Source organism: Bolinopsis microptera, chromosome 2 (assembly GCF_026151205.1).
Source record: "Bolinopsis microptera isolate Bmic1 chromosome 2, MBARI_Bmic_1.0, whole genome shotgun sequence".
Classification (NCBI taxonomy): Eukaryota; Metazoa; Ctenophora; class Tentaculata; order Lobata; family Bolinopsidae; genus Bolinopsis; species Bolinopsis microptera.
In genome coordinates, this window is record NC_087073.1 from 19,980,057 (window position 1) to 19,994,905 (window position 14,849).

Sequence of the window (14,849 nt, forward strand, 5' to 3'; positions counted from 1 at the left end):
TTCAAGATCAAAATATTTTGGCGGCAAAGATTTTTGATCTAATTTTTCGGAAATAAAATAGAATCCAATGCTAATTGCTGACTTAAAAACGGCACAATCACTGTACACTGTACATGGTACACTGTACAAACTACATAAAAAGTGGAATCTTTGACCAAAAGATAAAAGTCTTGGCTTGAAAATTTAAACTGACATGGAAGCCACTTTTTCGATAATTTTTGAAGAATAAAATTTAACAAAACACCCTCTTATACGAAGCTCTCGGACGCAGAAGTTTTGCTGACCTTTCTCCGAAGATGTGGATCGGTCTGAGTCTGAAGTGTGACCACTGCTGTTCATTGATCTCTTGCTACTCCGTGCTGGACCCTCTTTTTCTTCCTCTGATTTCTCGGCTTCAAAGGAATATCTCCTAGGAGCCAAGTTAAGAGTACTGTTGTTCGGAAGGGGTGTTTTCTCAGGTTTCATAACCACCTCCTCTCCCTCTGACAAGGGGTGCTCTGCTATTGCTCCTTCTTCGTCAGCCTCAGCTTCTTGTATTACTTCTAAATCTTCAATCTCCAAATCATCTTTTGGCTCGACCTCAATAGCTTTAGGAGGAGGAGATGCTTCTTTGAACTGCTCCTTGACAACAACTTCTTCTACCTTTTCTGGGGGTTTCGACATTTTGACGTGCTGCAATTCAGGTTGGTCTTCTGCCTCGACAACTGTCTTCTCCGCCTCAACAGGGGCAATGGGCACCTTCGCCGGTACCACAATAGTTTCTTCTGCTACAGGTTCTTTCTGAGCTTCTGATAATTCGACGACAAGCTCTTCGGCCATTGGTTTCACTTCAATGACTTCTTCGACAAGGAAAGTTTCGTCGATAGGAGCTGGAATGTGTTCCATACTTTCAGCGAGGACATCTTCCAGTTTTGACGGTTCAAAATCTTCGTATTGATCTCCTATGGGTTTTAAAGGCGGCGGGAGATCATCTTTTTCTTTCTTCTCAATGTTAGAAACTGTTGATTTAACAGGCTGAATTTCTTCCATTAGGACAGTTGGAAGTTCTGTAAATATGTCTTTTACAGCAATATTATCAACTTCAACCACACCTTGGTCAGATTCATCGGACGGCCGAGGGACCTTCATCGGATGTTTCTTGATCATATGCTCAAGTCTTTTCACTTTCTCAGCAAACGATGAAGTTTCTGGTTCAACTTTTTCTGCAATAACTGTGGGTGGACTCGCGGTTCCGCTGCTTGCACTTCCTTCCTCAATCATGATCGGTCCTGGAAGTGTTCCTACAACAGTAATATCTTCTGAAACAGCAGCTGGAAATGCTTCAGCAGATGGCTCTTCAGCCACTGGTTCCAAATCAACAACCTCTAAAACTGGTTCACGGTCTTCATCACTTTTACTTGTGGTTCTCTGGAATTCTTTTATAGACTCTTCTAGGTCCTCCTTAGCACTCTCAAGTTGTAATTGACGTTTTGTGATTGACTCCAGAACTTCTAGGCGCCTTGTTACTTCAAGAAGGCTTGCTGCCTGCTCTTTTTCAATGTTATCAACTTTATCCGTTTCAACCTTGGGCTCTAATTCTACTGACTCCTCTTCAAGATTATCGACTTTACTCGCTTCGACCTTGGACTCTTCTACTGGTTCCTCTTCAATGTCATCTACCTTATTTATTTCAGCTTTGAGTTCCTTAAATGGCTCCTCTTCAAGATCATCTATGTTTTCCACTTCAGCCTTAAGCTTTTTTTCTGGCTCTTCTTCAAGATTATCAACGTTATAAACTTCAGCCTTTGGTTCTTCTATTGGTTCTTCTTCAAGATTGTCTATGTTATCCACTTCAAGAACTTCGCCAGACTCTTCTTGCTCATCATCAACAGCTTCGGCCTTAACATTTTTCTCAAATTCTTCGATCGAATCTTCCACTTCAGATTTCGCTCGCATATACTCTTCCATTCTCTTTATCATAGACTCCGTTATTACGGGTGTTGGTTCGTCCTCTAGCTCTTCGCCTGAAATGAGATGTTTGCAAAATGGTTAAAACATGAAAAATTGTTAAATAGTGGCACTGCGTGTTATGACTCCTATATTTTTCATGAAAAATGATTGAATGGCTAAACTGTTATGTGTGCAAATCCGAAAGCTAAAATTCCATGCAGAAGAGAATGTTGTTCTATGAAACCTTCAGATATGGCAAGTTCGACTTCATTCATAGCCTGGAGTTGCTCGGAAACGTCGTAACCAGACTCAACGTCAGCTACATAAATATGTTTCTCAGCATCTTCAGCCTCTTCCACCTCGTCTAACTCGTCCTCCCACTGCTCTTCATCTTCCTGTCCTTGCTCAACAAGATCCTCTTCTTCTAATTCCTCTTCTTCAATTTCCTCAGTCGGAAGAAGCAACTCAGTTACCTCCTCTTCCTCTTTTCCTTCCTCGGGCTCATGTCGCTCTGTTATCGACCCCAGCAGTTCTGAAGGATCCAAAAACTCTACGGTTGTTTCCTTTTCTCCATCCTCAGAAATGTCTACATCAACTTCGTGGGTTACAGCCAGTCGATGTTCGGCGGGGTATTGAGATGAGATGGTGACAGCGACAAAGACGTTTCCATCTCGCTGCGGTCCATCAACTGGAATATCTTTTCCTGTCACTGGTATATAATGATATGTTGGACAATTCTTGTGAGATGTTATTGAAAAAGCATGCAGTGTAATTTAAATGTTTGGAAGCGTGCGGTGTGGCAACAACTATTTTATACTTTTGTTGAGACTATCGTGTAGAGGAATAAAAGCGATTCATTGCTTGCACAAAAGTACTTGTTTGTAAAACATAACATTTCCATTGTTTTGAATATAAAACGGCTTGAAGAGGGCTGCAAAAGTCAACAAGGAAAAAGGAAACGGAATCGCTCATGCTCACCAGCAAAATATGTTAAAAGTTCACATGTCACTAAATTGACATTAAGCGTTATGATTAAGACACAGGTGGAATTTTCGGGAAAGTTTCTGTCACATAAGTGGTAACGAACAGTTTGCTTCGATCACAAGACATTGCAGTACCTTGGCCACTGTTTGCTGAACTCAAGCTATCATGTCTAGCCTCCCCCATTTTTGAGGCATAATTATCAGCTCCAACTGCTTCGTTCAGTTCGTCCTCAGTGGTGCCTCCCTCGTAGTCAGAGTCTGCCGGTTCAGCAGAAGCACGAGCAAGGGGTTCAGTTTCAGGCTGGGTTTCTGCTTTGACAACTTGAGGTTCTGCTTCTGGCTCAGTTACTTGAGGCTCTGCTTCAGGTTGAGATATAAGCTCAAATGGGAGCGGTGCTTCAGATGCAACCTCAGTCACAGACCCTGCTTCAATAGTGGGTTCAAATTCTTCAGTAGCATCGTCCTCATAGTACAGCCCAATAGGTTCGATTACAAGTTCTTGTGAGGGAATGTCTTGCACGTCAAACCCTGGTGAGTTTAGTGTGTCCAGCCGAAATTAGGAGAGCAGAGGCGCATCAGAAAAAAAGATGTTCATGCAGCCAATTCCACACAAATAAACATTGAATATGTTCAACAATTCTCAGGAAAGCTAAAAACATGTAAATGTCAAGCCGTTGGCGGCTATCTAGAATACTGCCCAGCCATAACACAGTATACAATGAATCGATTAACATTTAGACTGCATACCTGCATCATCACTGGGCAGTTCCTCTAACTGATCCATCTCCGAGCGATCCTGGTCATCAGTTATCATGTCGGAGATATCCTGCAAGGTGTCCCCTCCTGAAGATAAATATGATCAAGATTAGATGATAAATTTTATGGAATCAAGTGATAATCATGCATCTACGATAATTGAAATAAACAATTCAAGTAAATAGTTTTAACAATCGTCCAATTAATATTCACGGGTAACAAACAGTCTCTCAGTCTTACCTGACAAATGAGGAACAGATGAGTCTCCAACCGTTGCGTTCTCTGTAACCTTGGCAGGTTTAGATTCCGCAAGAGTATCCACCCCAGAATCTGGAGCTAGATCGGTGACAGAAGGTTCTGGAATCGGAACAGAGGGCTCAGGAAGAGGGCCAGGTTCCCCAGCTTCTGGAAGGTTCTCAACATCAACATCAACTGCTTCGCCAGCCTCACACTGGTATTGCTCTTCTGCTATTTCTTCTATTGCTGCTATTAGTGCTGGATCAGTGGGTGACCTTACAACTTTCTCTGAAGTGAAGGGAATTTTTAAGATCCGATCATTTGACTTATATCATACGATCATACATTTTGTGATTCACAGAACTGCAAAATTAGTACGAGTTTTAAAATCAAAATTGTTTAACCACCTTCGTCTTCAACTTCGCCATTGTCCTTCATGATCTCCATAGCTCGGCGAATCAGTTCAGGCGATGTTACTGAGTTTAAATAAAGTTGTAGTTTAACTACATACTAAATAGTTGTTCTGGTTTTCCAAAGAGCGCTCAACTGACATGCAGGAGCATTCTAATAACAATTAAAACAATGGAAATTGGCGGGCAAAAAATTCGTTTGCCCACCAATTTCAAATGTTGCAATTGTTAGTTTAAACATTCAAACAGACGAAAAATAGTTTGAGCTCAAGACAGTCAAAGCACTTGAACTTCAGCGATAAAATAAAACCTATACTCACTTTTGGGTTTGCCAGAAACCCTCTGAGTTGCCCGGTTGTATTGATCAGACTTTGGCAGGTTCTTGCCACCAACAGGGATCAGTCTCTTGTTCTGCGTTGGTGGCTCCTTCCTATCTAAGGTAGAAGCGCGGTTTGGCTGCTGAAAATTTGGAGTCGAAGGTCCGGCCTCCCCAGATGTTCTGCTGGCCGGCCTTTGCGGGGTACTGGCGGATCTGGATAGATTAGAGCGGCTGTTAGGAACGTTCTTCCAGGGAGGATGGGAAATTCCTCCCGGTCCAGATCCGGTGGGTGAAAGCGGATTAGCAGGGGACGGTGTTTTGATGGCAGAAGGCGAGGATGTCCTTAGCAATGAGGCTTTCGTTTGTCGTGGGGTAATGATCGGCTCTCTAATAGAATTGGGACGAGGAGTAGGACTGATGAGAGATTCTCTAGAGACAGAAGGAGATGCTCTGACAGGTGTTTTCTTAGGACTAGCTGCTCGTGGTGCTGGAGTGCTAGCAGACGGTCTCAGCGGAGACTTTGTCGGTGATCTTGTTCTAGGTGGAGTTGCTTTCCTCATGGGATCAGCAGTGGCAGCTATAGCAGCAGGAGAAGGAGAGGTTGCAGGTCGCTTTGGTTTGGCTGGGGGTACAGCAGCTGGGACTGGTGCATATGTCTCGCTCACTACTGGAGCAGGAGCACTGTCCTCTTCTACTTCTCTTTCTGGTTCTCTTTGAGGGGTTGGCTCTCCTGAGGGTAGCATAATTTGGTTAGTGATACAGTTCCACACTAAAGTAGAATATCTGCATCCGATCATGGGAGAGACGAAAGTTATCATCATCCATCAATAAACTCTCGTAATTTACAAATTAGCAACCATTATCCAGCCATATTTTATTTGCTCACTAACTTCTCGGTGCGGGCTGTTCTTCCTCGTTACTCTCGAATCTTTGTTTCAGTTTTCCAGTTGGAGATTTCCCACCGAACGAATCTACAATTTAAAAATAATCATGAACTTGTCCGCAAAAAATCCAGGCCACTTCTATTGATTTTGTTGCGTGAAAATGTATCCCGCAAAATTGCTGCTGTCATGCAAGGAATAACGTAAAATGTAATCTCTACGGCTCATGATGAATCCTTTTATAAACTTTAATCTAACAAATGAGTAATCTGCAGACAAGTGAAGTATCAGTGAATGTGACCCACCCATAGGAGCTCTGCAGGGGTCCATCTTGCTGAAGTAAGCTGAGAGTGTTTCCCAACCACCACCAACTCTCACCATCACATGAGATCTCAGCACTCTCACAAACACTATAGACCTTCCTTCACCTACCTGTGTTTTATTTAATATCTTGAAAACAAAGTGAGAGATTTTTTTGTTTCATGACTTTTAAGTAAGGATATATAACATTAGATGGTTGAGTTAAGATTACCATATTCAATGACTATTATGTGTATGACAGTAAAAACGAATCAAGAGCTGATTAGGAAGAACACATTCTATTATTATATTATAACTATGATTATTATTATCTACACAGCTGATAAACATAGTTCTACACTGGGTACCGACCTTGTAGCGACCTTCAGATACTCTGTTTACTGTGAAAGGAATAGAGCAGTTACACTCCGCTGCACAAGCTTGTACCTGACATGAAATCAACTTTTAGTTTACAGGGGGAAATTATTTTTCGAGGGCTGTAAGAATTCGTTAGCTAAACTAAATATAATCAGCAAATGGGCAGGACATACAACATAAAACTTGTGCATTATCACAGCAAGATTAAAGAGCCGATTTTCTCTTTGAATTGAATGAAACCAAATGTTGTTATACAATTATTAAATCATATTAAATCAAAGTTCTAAACAAGGGATAGTTTTTAAAAAACAACGCCCAAGTCTAATCTTTCCCTAAAACAAAAACTAAAAATTAAAAACTTCATTGCAAATTCCGCCAATATCTCTTGTCATAACTCAAATTACGGAGATAATGCAGGTCAAAGATATTATTCAAAGATGTTATACAATATACATTTAAAATCAATTTAAAGACTATCATACTGCCGATAGATACAATATCTAATATTCGACTGAGGTAGTTACTCATAGTCATACTGAAGCACTAACCCTTGATATGGTTGTATACCTGATGAGATGTACTTGGTGAAGATGCATCATAATTTGTTTGAAGACGGTTAGGTTTGAGGATGCTTCTGTACCTTTCCAAGTGCCTCACTATGGCTGGATCTAATGTCGAATGTTTCGGACAGAAATTATGGTTCGTTTCAAGAGATAACTTTAGATAAAACTTCATGGATCTGGCAAGACGCTTTGCCGCTAACTCAGCCCTGAATTTGGCTATCTTCTTCTCAATATGACTCCACTGGGTTGGCTGATTAAAAAGACAGGCAGTCTTCGTGCAAGAGTGTCTCCTTCGGCCCGGCCATGTTCTATTTAAACTACCAGTACCATGAATAGGACATGATGGACGCACTGTCATAATACCGACTACTTGAGAGAAGAACTGTAAGCTTTGCAAAACCAACGATGAGAGAGCAAGTACTGCCGCTACTAGGACACATTGCACTATTCAGACCGTCTATAATAAGCAATCAATCTCTGGAGTGCACAGTAATCTTAAAGTCCTGGCGTCCTTTTATCATTCGCTTATTTGAATGGCAGTCCCATACTTAACTATAAAACGGAGACGTTCGTGCTTGTTTATTTGTGAGGACGTATCGTGCATCAAATAACGTCAACGAATTTGATTTTGATTTTAAAGCATGACTCATTAGCTTGAGTTTAATGCTTCACAGGCTTCACAGCCACAGAAATTTGATATTTTCTGAAGCACGACAACAATTGCTTTGCATGAAGGATAAAATTTCTTGTAAAGAGGAACTGGAGAAAAGAGTGGCCGCCGAAGGTACCCGCATGGGGTTACCCTAAGGCGACGCTTGAATGCTTAGATGAGAGGACCGCAGCACCCCAAGAGGGACATGCAATACCTTCTCATCGAGGGTTGATGCCCCTTTAGGAGGGGCGGGCATCGGATCCTCCAGGCTCATTTCCAGTTTAATGAGGGTAGGTGGCTCGATTCCAAACTTAACACCAAGTCGTCCTACCTCCATTAGGTGTACCACAATCTGAAGGAATGCTTGCCACTAAGAATCAAATGTTACACCGTTATTTACCTGTTCATCCAAGAAGGACACACCCTTCTTAGGTTTTGGTTTGGGTTCTTCTGGGGTTGGCTCAGGTTCAGGTTCAGGCTCTGGTTCGGGAAGCGGTTCTTCCAGTTCCATTTCTATTTTGATAAGAGTAGGAGGCTCAATGCCGTGCCTCACTCCCAAACGCCCGACTTCCATCAAATGTAGTATTATCTGAGGCGTTATTAGAAAAACAGCTACTTACACTTTTTAAACAGTTAGATTAGCGTATAGAATGCGGTAGTGTTATTATCTGACCATCGCTGATTCTTAATTCCAAATTTTTGTCAGAATTCATGACACGCTACTGAAGGTGGCTAACTCAAAGTAACTATTTTGAAAACATGTTTAATCTTGTCATCATCTGTGGTCCATTCTAGCTATAGTCACAATTCTTTTATCGAAAACTAAAAATTTAGACTCATCGATTGGAACGTTTTAACAGTCAGAGCAAGTTACGCCTTTTCACGAGGATCATGCAACTTTAATAATTTGAGCAAGAATCGCGGTTTTATTCAAATCTTATACAAATCAGAACGAATTTTATCACTATCTAGATCATAGCAGATTCAACAAGCATTTGACCAATAGAATATTTAAATGTCTAATCTAGATCTTAATGATCAAGTCATCATAACGAAATATTAATTTAAATGTTGAAATAGGCATTTTAAACATTTCTTTTTAAGCGATTTAATTAAAAAGACTACCTGTCGATCATTTTTCCTCAACGTAAGATCATCCGTTTCAAATCGGCAAGAGTGTTTTACTCCAAACTCAATGCTCCAATCCAAAAAGTTACTTATGTTGTCCCGGCAGTAAAACGGCGGGGACTTCCTTGTTGCATTCGCGTACCTAACAGAAATTCTTTATCGAAAATGGAATGAGACTTTTGGTGGTGTCAGTGTGGATTCGGTGTGAGTATTGTTTAGGCAAATTGCAAATGATAAAGTTAATTTGGAAAAAAGCTCTTCGTTTTTGGTAGAAGCTGTTATAAACTACTGACTTGAGACTGGGAGGTTTGGAGGGTACCAGTGAGGTATCCTCGGGGTGCTCCTTCCTGTACTTTACTGCCATCCTCTGCATGTGGATACCCAACTTACACAGATGTACTCCGGACTGTAGCTCCTGAAAAACAAGGGTTAAGCGGGGGCGTGAATCTATATATAACATGATAGTTAAAAACACGATCACGATTATCAAAATCACAAGTCTGCAATTGCACGAAGCTTGATTGATTTTCATTAATCGTGAGTTGTACATCGCAATGAAAATCGTAGAAACTGATAAAAGTAGAAGCTGATAATGAATCTGATAAAAGTAGAAGCTGGTTAACAATCTGGATTACCGGGAAGAATCGATTAGGCTGAATCTCTGCTCTAATCATTTTGTAGAGCCACTCAGCTAGATCCTCTTTAAAGGGCAGAAGCGGATCATAACCTGAAAACGTAAATTGTATCAAACAACCTTTCCAACGACAACATCTCGCTAACACCAATCAAAACCATTGAAAAATAGACCGACAGCAACAGTATTCTATGTTCCAATTAAAGTAATGATAAGCACCCACTAGAAACTAAAAACGTACCAGCGGAACCAGCGTCTTTACACTGGACAGTTGAACAAGTAGCGATAAAACCTAGTCTCTTCCTGTTCTGTGCGAGTCCGGAGGAGAAGAAACAGTGAGGGTCATAGTAGTCATCGTCGTCATAGTGATAGAGTTTCTCGTAGGGATTGCTGGCAGCCCCGGGGTCGGCGGGATGTCCTGCAGTTGCAGCGCTCATCCCTGCTAGAGAGATACCATGTTAGTAAATATATAAGGGAGGTGGTGAGGTGAGAGAACTAGAAGGTAATATTAGGGGGTGTAGTAAAATTACGACGAAAGACTTCGCGAGATAAGAAAATCTTAACCATTTTGTACACGGCAAAGATTGTGTGACATGGAACAATGGGCTAAGTTGTGCATGTACAGAGGATATGAGATTGTCATATAGTCGAGATAATGACCAGTTTAGGCAAATCAGAGGGCCACTGAAGCAAAACAATGGAATATCACCGATATATGAAATTTAAGATCAATCTTCCGGAAGACAATGGGGCTACTTAGTTAAGATAACCATCATCAATCATCACCCGTCAGCACTAATCGCAACTATTTTCTGCTTGCTTTGCCAACTTATTGATTTTTAAAGCCACCAAAATTTAAGAATCTCAGAATATGCCGCTGCCACGCGAAGCTAGGTGGCTATAATGAAGTTAAAAAGTGGTAAAAAGTCATCTGAAAGCCAATGAAATCATCAATAATGGAGACTTATTGTCTAATCTGCATATGAACACGATCATACCACATGCCCACAATCAGATGGTATTGATAGGGCGGCCACTCCTAATATATATATATATATAGAAATTGTCAGCACTATTCACACAAATTGCGCCGATCGGAAGCAACTACAAGTTGAGGGACGCAAGCTTCAAGTCGTGATTAGTTACACATGAAGACTCTAACAACACACACTGTAACACACACTGTTTTAGTATGGAAGCCACAGATAGCGATTGTGATTGGTGGCTGATGAGGATGAACCATCACAGTTTACATCCCACATAATTGTATGCACGATAGAATATGGTAACATCCGGAGCTCAGTTTTACGATGAAAGTTATAAATTATAACCTTTAGCTTGATTTACAGCTTCTTTGGAAGGGTGTTATTTATCTCAAGTCTTATTTCTCTGAGTGAGTGAGGGACACGAGGTTCAACAAAAATTTGTATGCATGGTCACATGACTTACAGAATGCATAAAATTTTTACAAATCTTTGACACCTCAGACAAAAAACATTGAACGTCGCCAACTCGGTGTCATGTACTTAATATAACCAGGGAAATGCTGCTTATGGCAAGTAGCTATAAATGCACATTGCAGGTGGTTCTGCGACAAGTTACTAGTGACTATACGTCTGACCCCGGGCTTCAAGCTCCAAGTACATGCAGGTTACGCATTATAACTTGAACTCCGATATCGCATAACATGTTAAGACTATTCATATGTATCCTGACGAATGTTTCAAACATATGCACCCTGTACCAGTGTAGCATGAGTATAACAAAATTTACATATATTCAAAGATCTAAGATTACCCATACTCCATACTCCATAGCTCTATTATAGGTCTCATATCTATACACGGGTGTGTTCACTGTTATACATGTTTAGAGATTTGCTGTATTTGGACACGAATGGAAACACACAATATGCGAGGCTTGAAATCTTCGTAAAAACTACATCATGAGAGCCACAAAGTTTTTGCTATATAATAATGTTGAAAGTGTTACATTAGAGATCTGAACTAACTGAACTAGATTTTCATTATAGGAAGGCCTCGACGGTCAGAGTTTGAAACAGATCAAAAAACATGACACTAATCATGCCAATTAAGAAGTGGTCGAATGCGTCTAACAAATGGAATATTGTGGATTAAGACATATTTTTAATATCATCAGCAGTGGATCTGCACAACAAATTTTAAACGACCAAAAAATTTTAAACGACCAAAAAATTCGTTCAATCTGTTAAATATCGAATTCATCTCTTTATAATCAGATAGTTCGACGTTTCTCAAGTTAGTCGGGACAAGATTCCATGATGATCGGAAATGCCAAACGCAGATAAATCTTCATTAGTTTCGAGACTTGCTAATAACTGTGAAAGTTGTCTGAGTAACAGGATCTGAGCCATTACTAATAACATGTGCTGATTAAGATTTACTTTCAGCATGTTAGTACAATAGCTACTGATTTACTCTTATCATGGTGACAATTCAGTATATGAGGTACAATCACGCACCCATTTCTAGGCACGAAGAACCGAACAGTTACTGAATATCAAGTTTGTTAAACCCTGAAATAAACAAGGTCCTCTTGCACTCGTTTGACTCTGAATACAATCTCTAATCCTATTATCAGTAGGTACTTACCTTTATCAGTTTCCTGGCCACGGACATACGCGTAGTTATCCATGAAATAGATAGACACTTGCAGCTTGATATCAGCTGAGCTAGCTTGACAGAATAAATGCAGATAGAAACGCAATCAACTCGGATCAAACTTTTAATGACATTTCTCGTTTCAGTAGTTGTTAAGGTCCACGACAACTTGATATGTCAGCATGATTTCATGAATAGGACAATTCTGCTAGTTTTCACCACTGCTTGTCAGGTCTATTTGGTCACGTGATTGCAGTGACAGACGGGACACTCACTTGTTAAGTGTGTACTGTGTGTTTACTGTGCTCTTATTATTTCAGTGTGGAGACGTAATGATAGGAGATACTTCTTATCAGTTACATTCTGCAGTGGTACAAAGTTGAAAAAGTCAGGTCAGCGAAATGAAAAGGTTCAAACTTTCGTGTTTATTCTTATCCATTTGAAACCATTTGTTCAATCTAAAAAATTCCAGAATTTTATTTCGTTAAATTAAACGTAACATTTTATCTCGAGTAGCTGAGAAATCCGAAGCGTAGTGAAGTGACATGTTGGTCATTGTGGCCATTAGATCAGCTGAAAACTTAAGAATTAGCTGTATGAGAAGGATGATGGCACCATGACTGGTTTTAATCTGATAATAACAATGGGATGATATCAGCTACCTTAATGAATTTATATTTCTAATTTATACTGAAGTCATAAATTGTATCCACGTGATCTACAGACTTTGATTACTAATCACATGATCTACGGACTCTGGTTGCTGATCTAAACAGTTTAACATCTACGTCAGTACTACGTCAGAGAAATAGTAGGACCAGCTCCAATTGAGTTTCTTGATGAAACTACCTACTTACTAACGATATCAGGTCGACTAAATTGAGCTAAAATCTGTTGATTTCTGCGACAAATAAAGCAAAGGAGCATTTATTTGAGGCCCACACACAACTGTGGGAGGATAGTCTTGGCAAATATATATTTTACAAACTTTATACTGTACACTTTATTGTACTATAATCATGACGCTAAAAATTATTAACTACTCAAATTACAGATTTCAAACAGAAATTAAAGCTTTTTAAAAAGTATTACAAAGCTAATCCACTACAGATTCCCTTATTTGTGAACTAAGAACGAAAGTAATACGTTTATAGCGTTTCAAAACAATATCAACTCGTAGTACAGAGCTCTGCCAATTGTATTTGAATCCCACGAAAATGAGGAGAAGATAAGAACTTCAGCAACTGTTGATATGAAGTACAATCAAGAAAGTAATGCCAGCATGATAAGGGTGGTTTGCAGCAAATCCGAAGCAAGATGAAGTTACTTGATAAGTGATGGCGTTGAGAAACATTTTAGAAACATTTATGTGCATACAAAATAAAAGCAAGAGAGGACCAAATAATGTTTCCAATTCGTGTGGATTGAAGATTTATGCAATTAGATTGAATGCAGGCGATAAGCTTTCTCAAATAAATTAATTCACTTGTACACAGCTGGTATGTCGTATTATGCTGAGTACTGTAACTTTACTATAAAAATTAAACTAAGGGATTACGGCAGTTAAAAGTTTCAAATGAATATGACCATCACTGCGACCTAAGTGCCGACCTATACACTATGGCACCGCTGATCGTAATCATGTGAAAGTTTTAGTTTGCGGTAATTCTTGAGTTTATTTTGTATAAATTCACTTGTATGACGTATGTGTTGTACAATTATTATAGATGTGGCCAATTAACCGCCAACACATATCGAGCTGAGATGGGAAACTTACGACGTAAGAAAGTTTCATCGTGAAATGAAATGTTCGAAAACAATATTTTACGTTTTACAAGACTCAAGTTGAAGTAAAATGCAATTTAATTTTGTGGTAGTTAGAAAGAAAGCAAAAACGCATGTTCGTAATAAAGAAATGTGCCCAGGCGACTCAATAATCTTAAAAGATTATTTTCAACACCAGCAGATTTAAAAGGTAAAACAGATTTATAAATGCTTGAAATCAGTAAGAGTATCATATTCATAATGTTATCGAGCAACTGACAGCCAAGAAAAAGAATCCGTTAGTACCGCACGAATGGTTGCCATGATAAAGAGTTAACGTTGACAATTTTGAAGGAGTAATACAGAACATTAAATATATAGTAAAGTAGAAATAGAGAGCATCTTTTACAGTCTCACTTGCAGATGAAATAATTCAAAATTCAATAAGCAATTCTAATTTCAGACTGGTACAGTTAAAACAGGATGAAAGCAATATACATTAACTGGAATTGTAAGCGATACTTGTTACGATTGGTCCAGACATCAGCTCGGAGGAGTACATGATTGGCTCTTTACTTCTCACACGTGGCGAAGCAATAAATTGTAAAGGAACAAATGCTCCACAAAACAATGTCTAACACGACACGTGACCAGTGCATGACTTAGGAGGGGACACGCTCACCAGTCACCTGCGAAACACATGACTTTAAACAGATAGCACTTTTCACATGCACTCTCGTTTATTGAAAACGGTAAGCGGTCAGCAGGACGGGGCACTCAATACAGGGACAAATGTGACTTTAAGTAAATACTCCTGGTCTGGCTTCACGGTTAATACATGTTGTGTCATGTGACCAGCTTGTTTACAAACAATCATGTATCAAATCACACCACACGAGGTTGCCGTTACTGAAACAACACGTGAATTGGATAGATACCGCGATTATAGTTTACAAGTTACAGCGCAGTTTGTTCCAGATCAATATTCAAGTTTATCACTTTAACCGCATCTTTTAAAGAATATTTTCCATTTTAAAACATAAGTGACAGCGTAGTTGATCAGGGCACAAAATAACAAACATTTATTCAGAATATTGTTATGACTTTATAGGTCACCCGCTATTTAATTTTAAACTTTTTAAATGCCCAGCACCACTATATTTAGTGTATTTATGAATGCTTTCTGGAACGATATTCCAACAATTGTTCTGTGATCGTGAGTAAGTGAATAGACTAATAGAAGACAATTAACACCACCACTAATAGAATTCAT

The 14,849-nt window shown here is 39.5% G+C and overlaps 1 protein-coding gene across 21 annotated transcripts in view; it reads right to left on the minus strand.

The window, feature by feature from the left end:
- LOC134811890 (titin-like) overlaps positions 1-14,849 on the minus strand; it is a 72,694-nt gene that overhangs the window by 6,409 nt on the left and 51,436 nt on the right. For 4 of the 21 annotated variants that reach the window (XM_063819005.1, XM_063819011.1, XM_063819015.1 and 1 more), the window contains exons 1-16: positions 11,804-11,921; positions 9,412-9,612; positions 9,172-9,263; positions 8,830-8,951; positions 8,534-8,678; positions 7,809-7,997; positions 6,188-6,262; positions 5,821-5,965; positions 5,525-5,605; positions 4,636-5,364; positions 4,313-4,381; positions 3,909-4,193; positions 3,660-3,755; positions 3,048-3,440; positions 2,174-2,638; positions 285-2,003 (exon numbers count right to left, since the gene is read on the minus strand). In XM_063819005.1, the coding sequence (XP_063675075.1) occupies positions 285-2,003; positions 2,174-2,638; positions 3,048-3,440; positions 3,660-3,755; positions 3,909-4,193; positions 4,313-4,381; positions 4,636-5,364; positions 5,525-5,605; positions 5,821-5,965; positions 6,188-6,262; positions 7,809-7,997; positions 8,534-8,678; positions 8,830-8,951; positions 9,172-9,263; positions 9,412-9,612; positions 11,804-11,846 (4,849 nt within the window). In that variant the 5' untranslated portion in view covers positions 11,847-11,921. Of the gene's footprint in view, positions 1-284; positions 2,004-2,173; positions 2,639-3,047; positions 3,441-3,659; positions 3,756-3,908; positions 4,194-4,312; positions 4,382-4,635; positions 5,365-5,524; positions 5,606-5,820; positions 5,966-6,183; positions 6,263-7,622; positions 7,761-7,808; positions 7,998-8,533; positions 8,679-8,829; positions 8,952-9,171; positions 9,264-9,411; positions 9,613-11,803; positions 11,992-14,849 lie in introns of those variants that run through there. The other 17 variants (XM_063819022.1, XM_063819020.1, XM_063819023.1 and 14 more) reach the window with 14 other exon arrangements.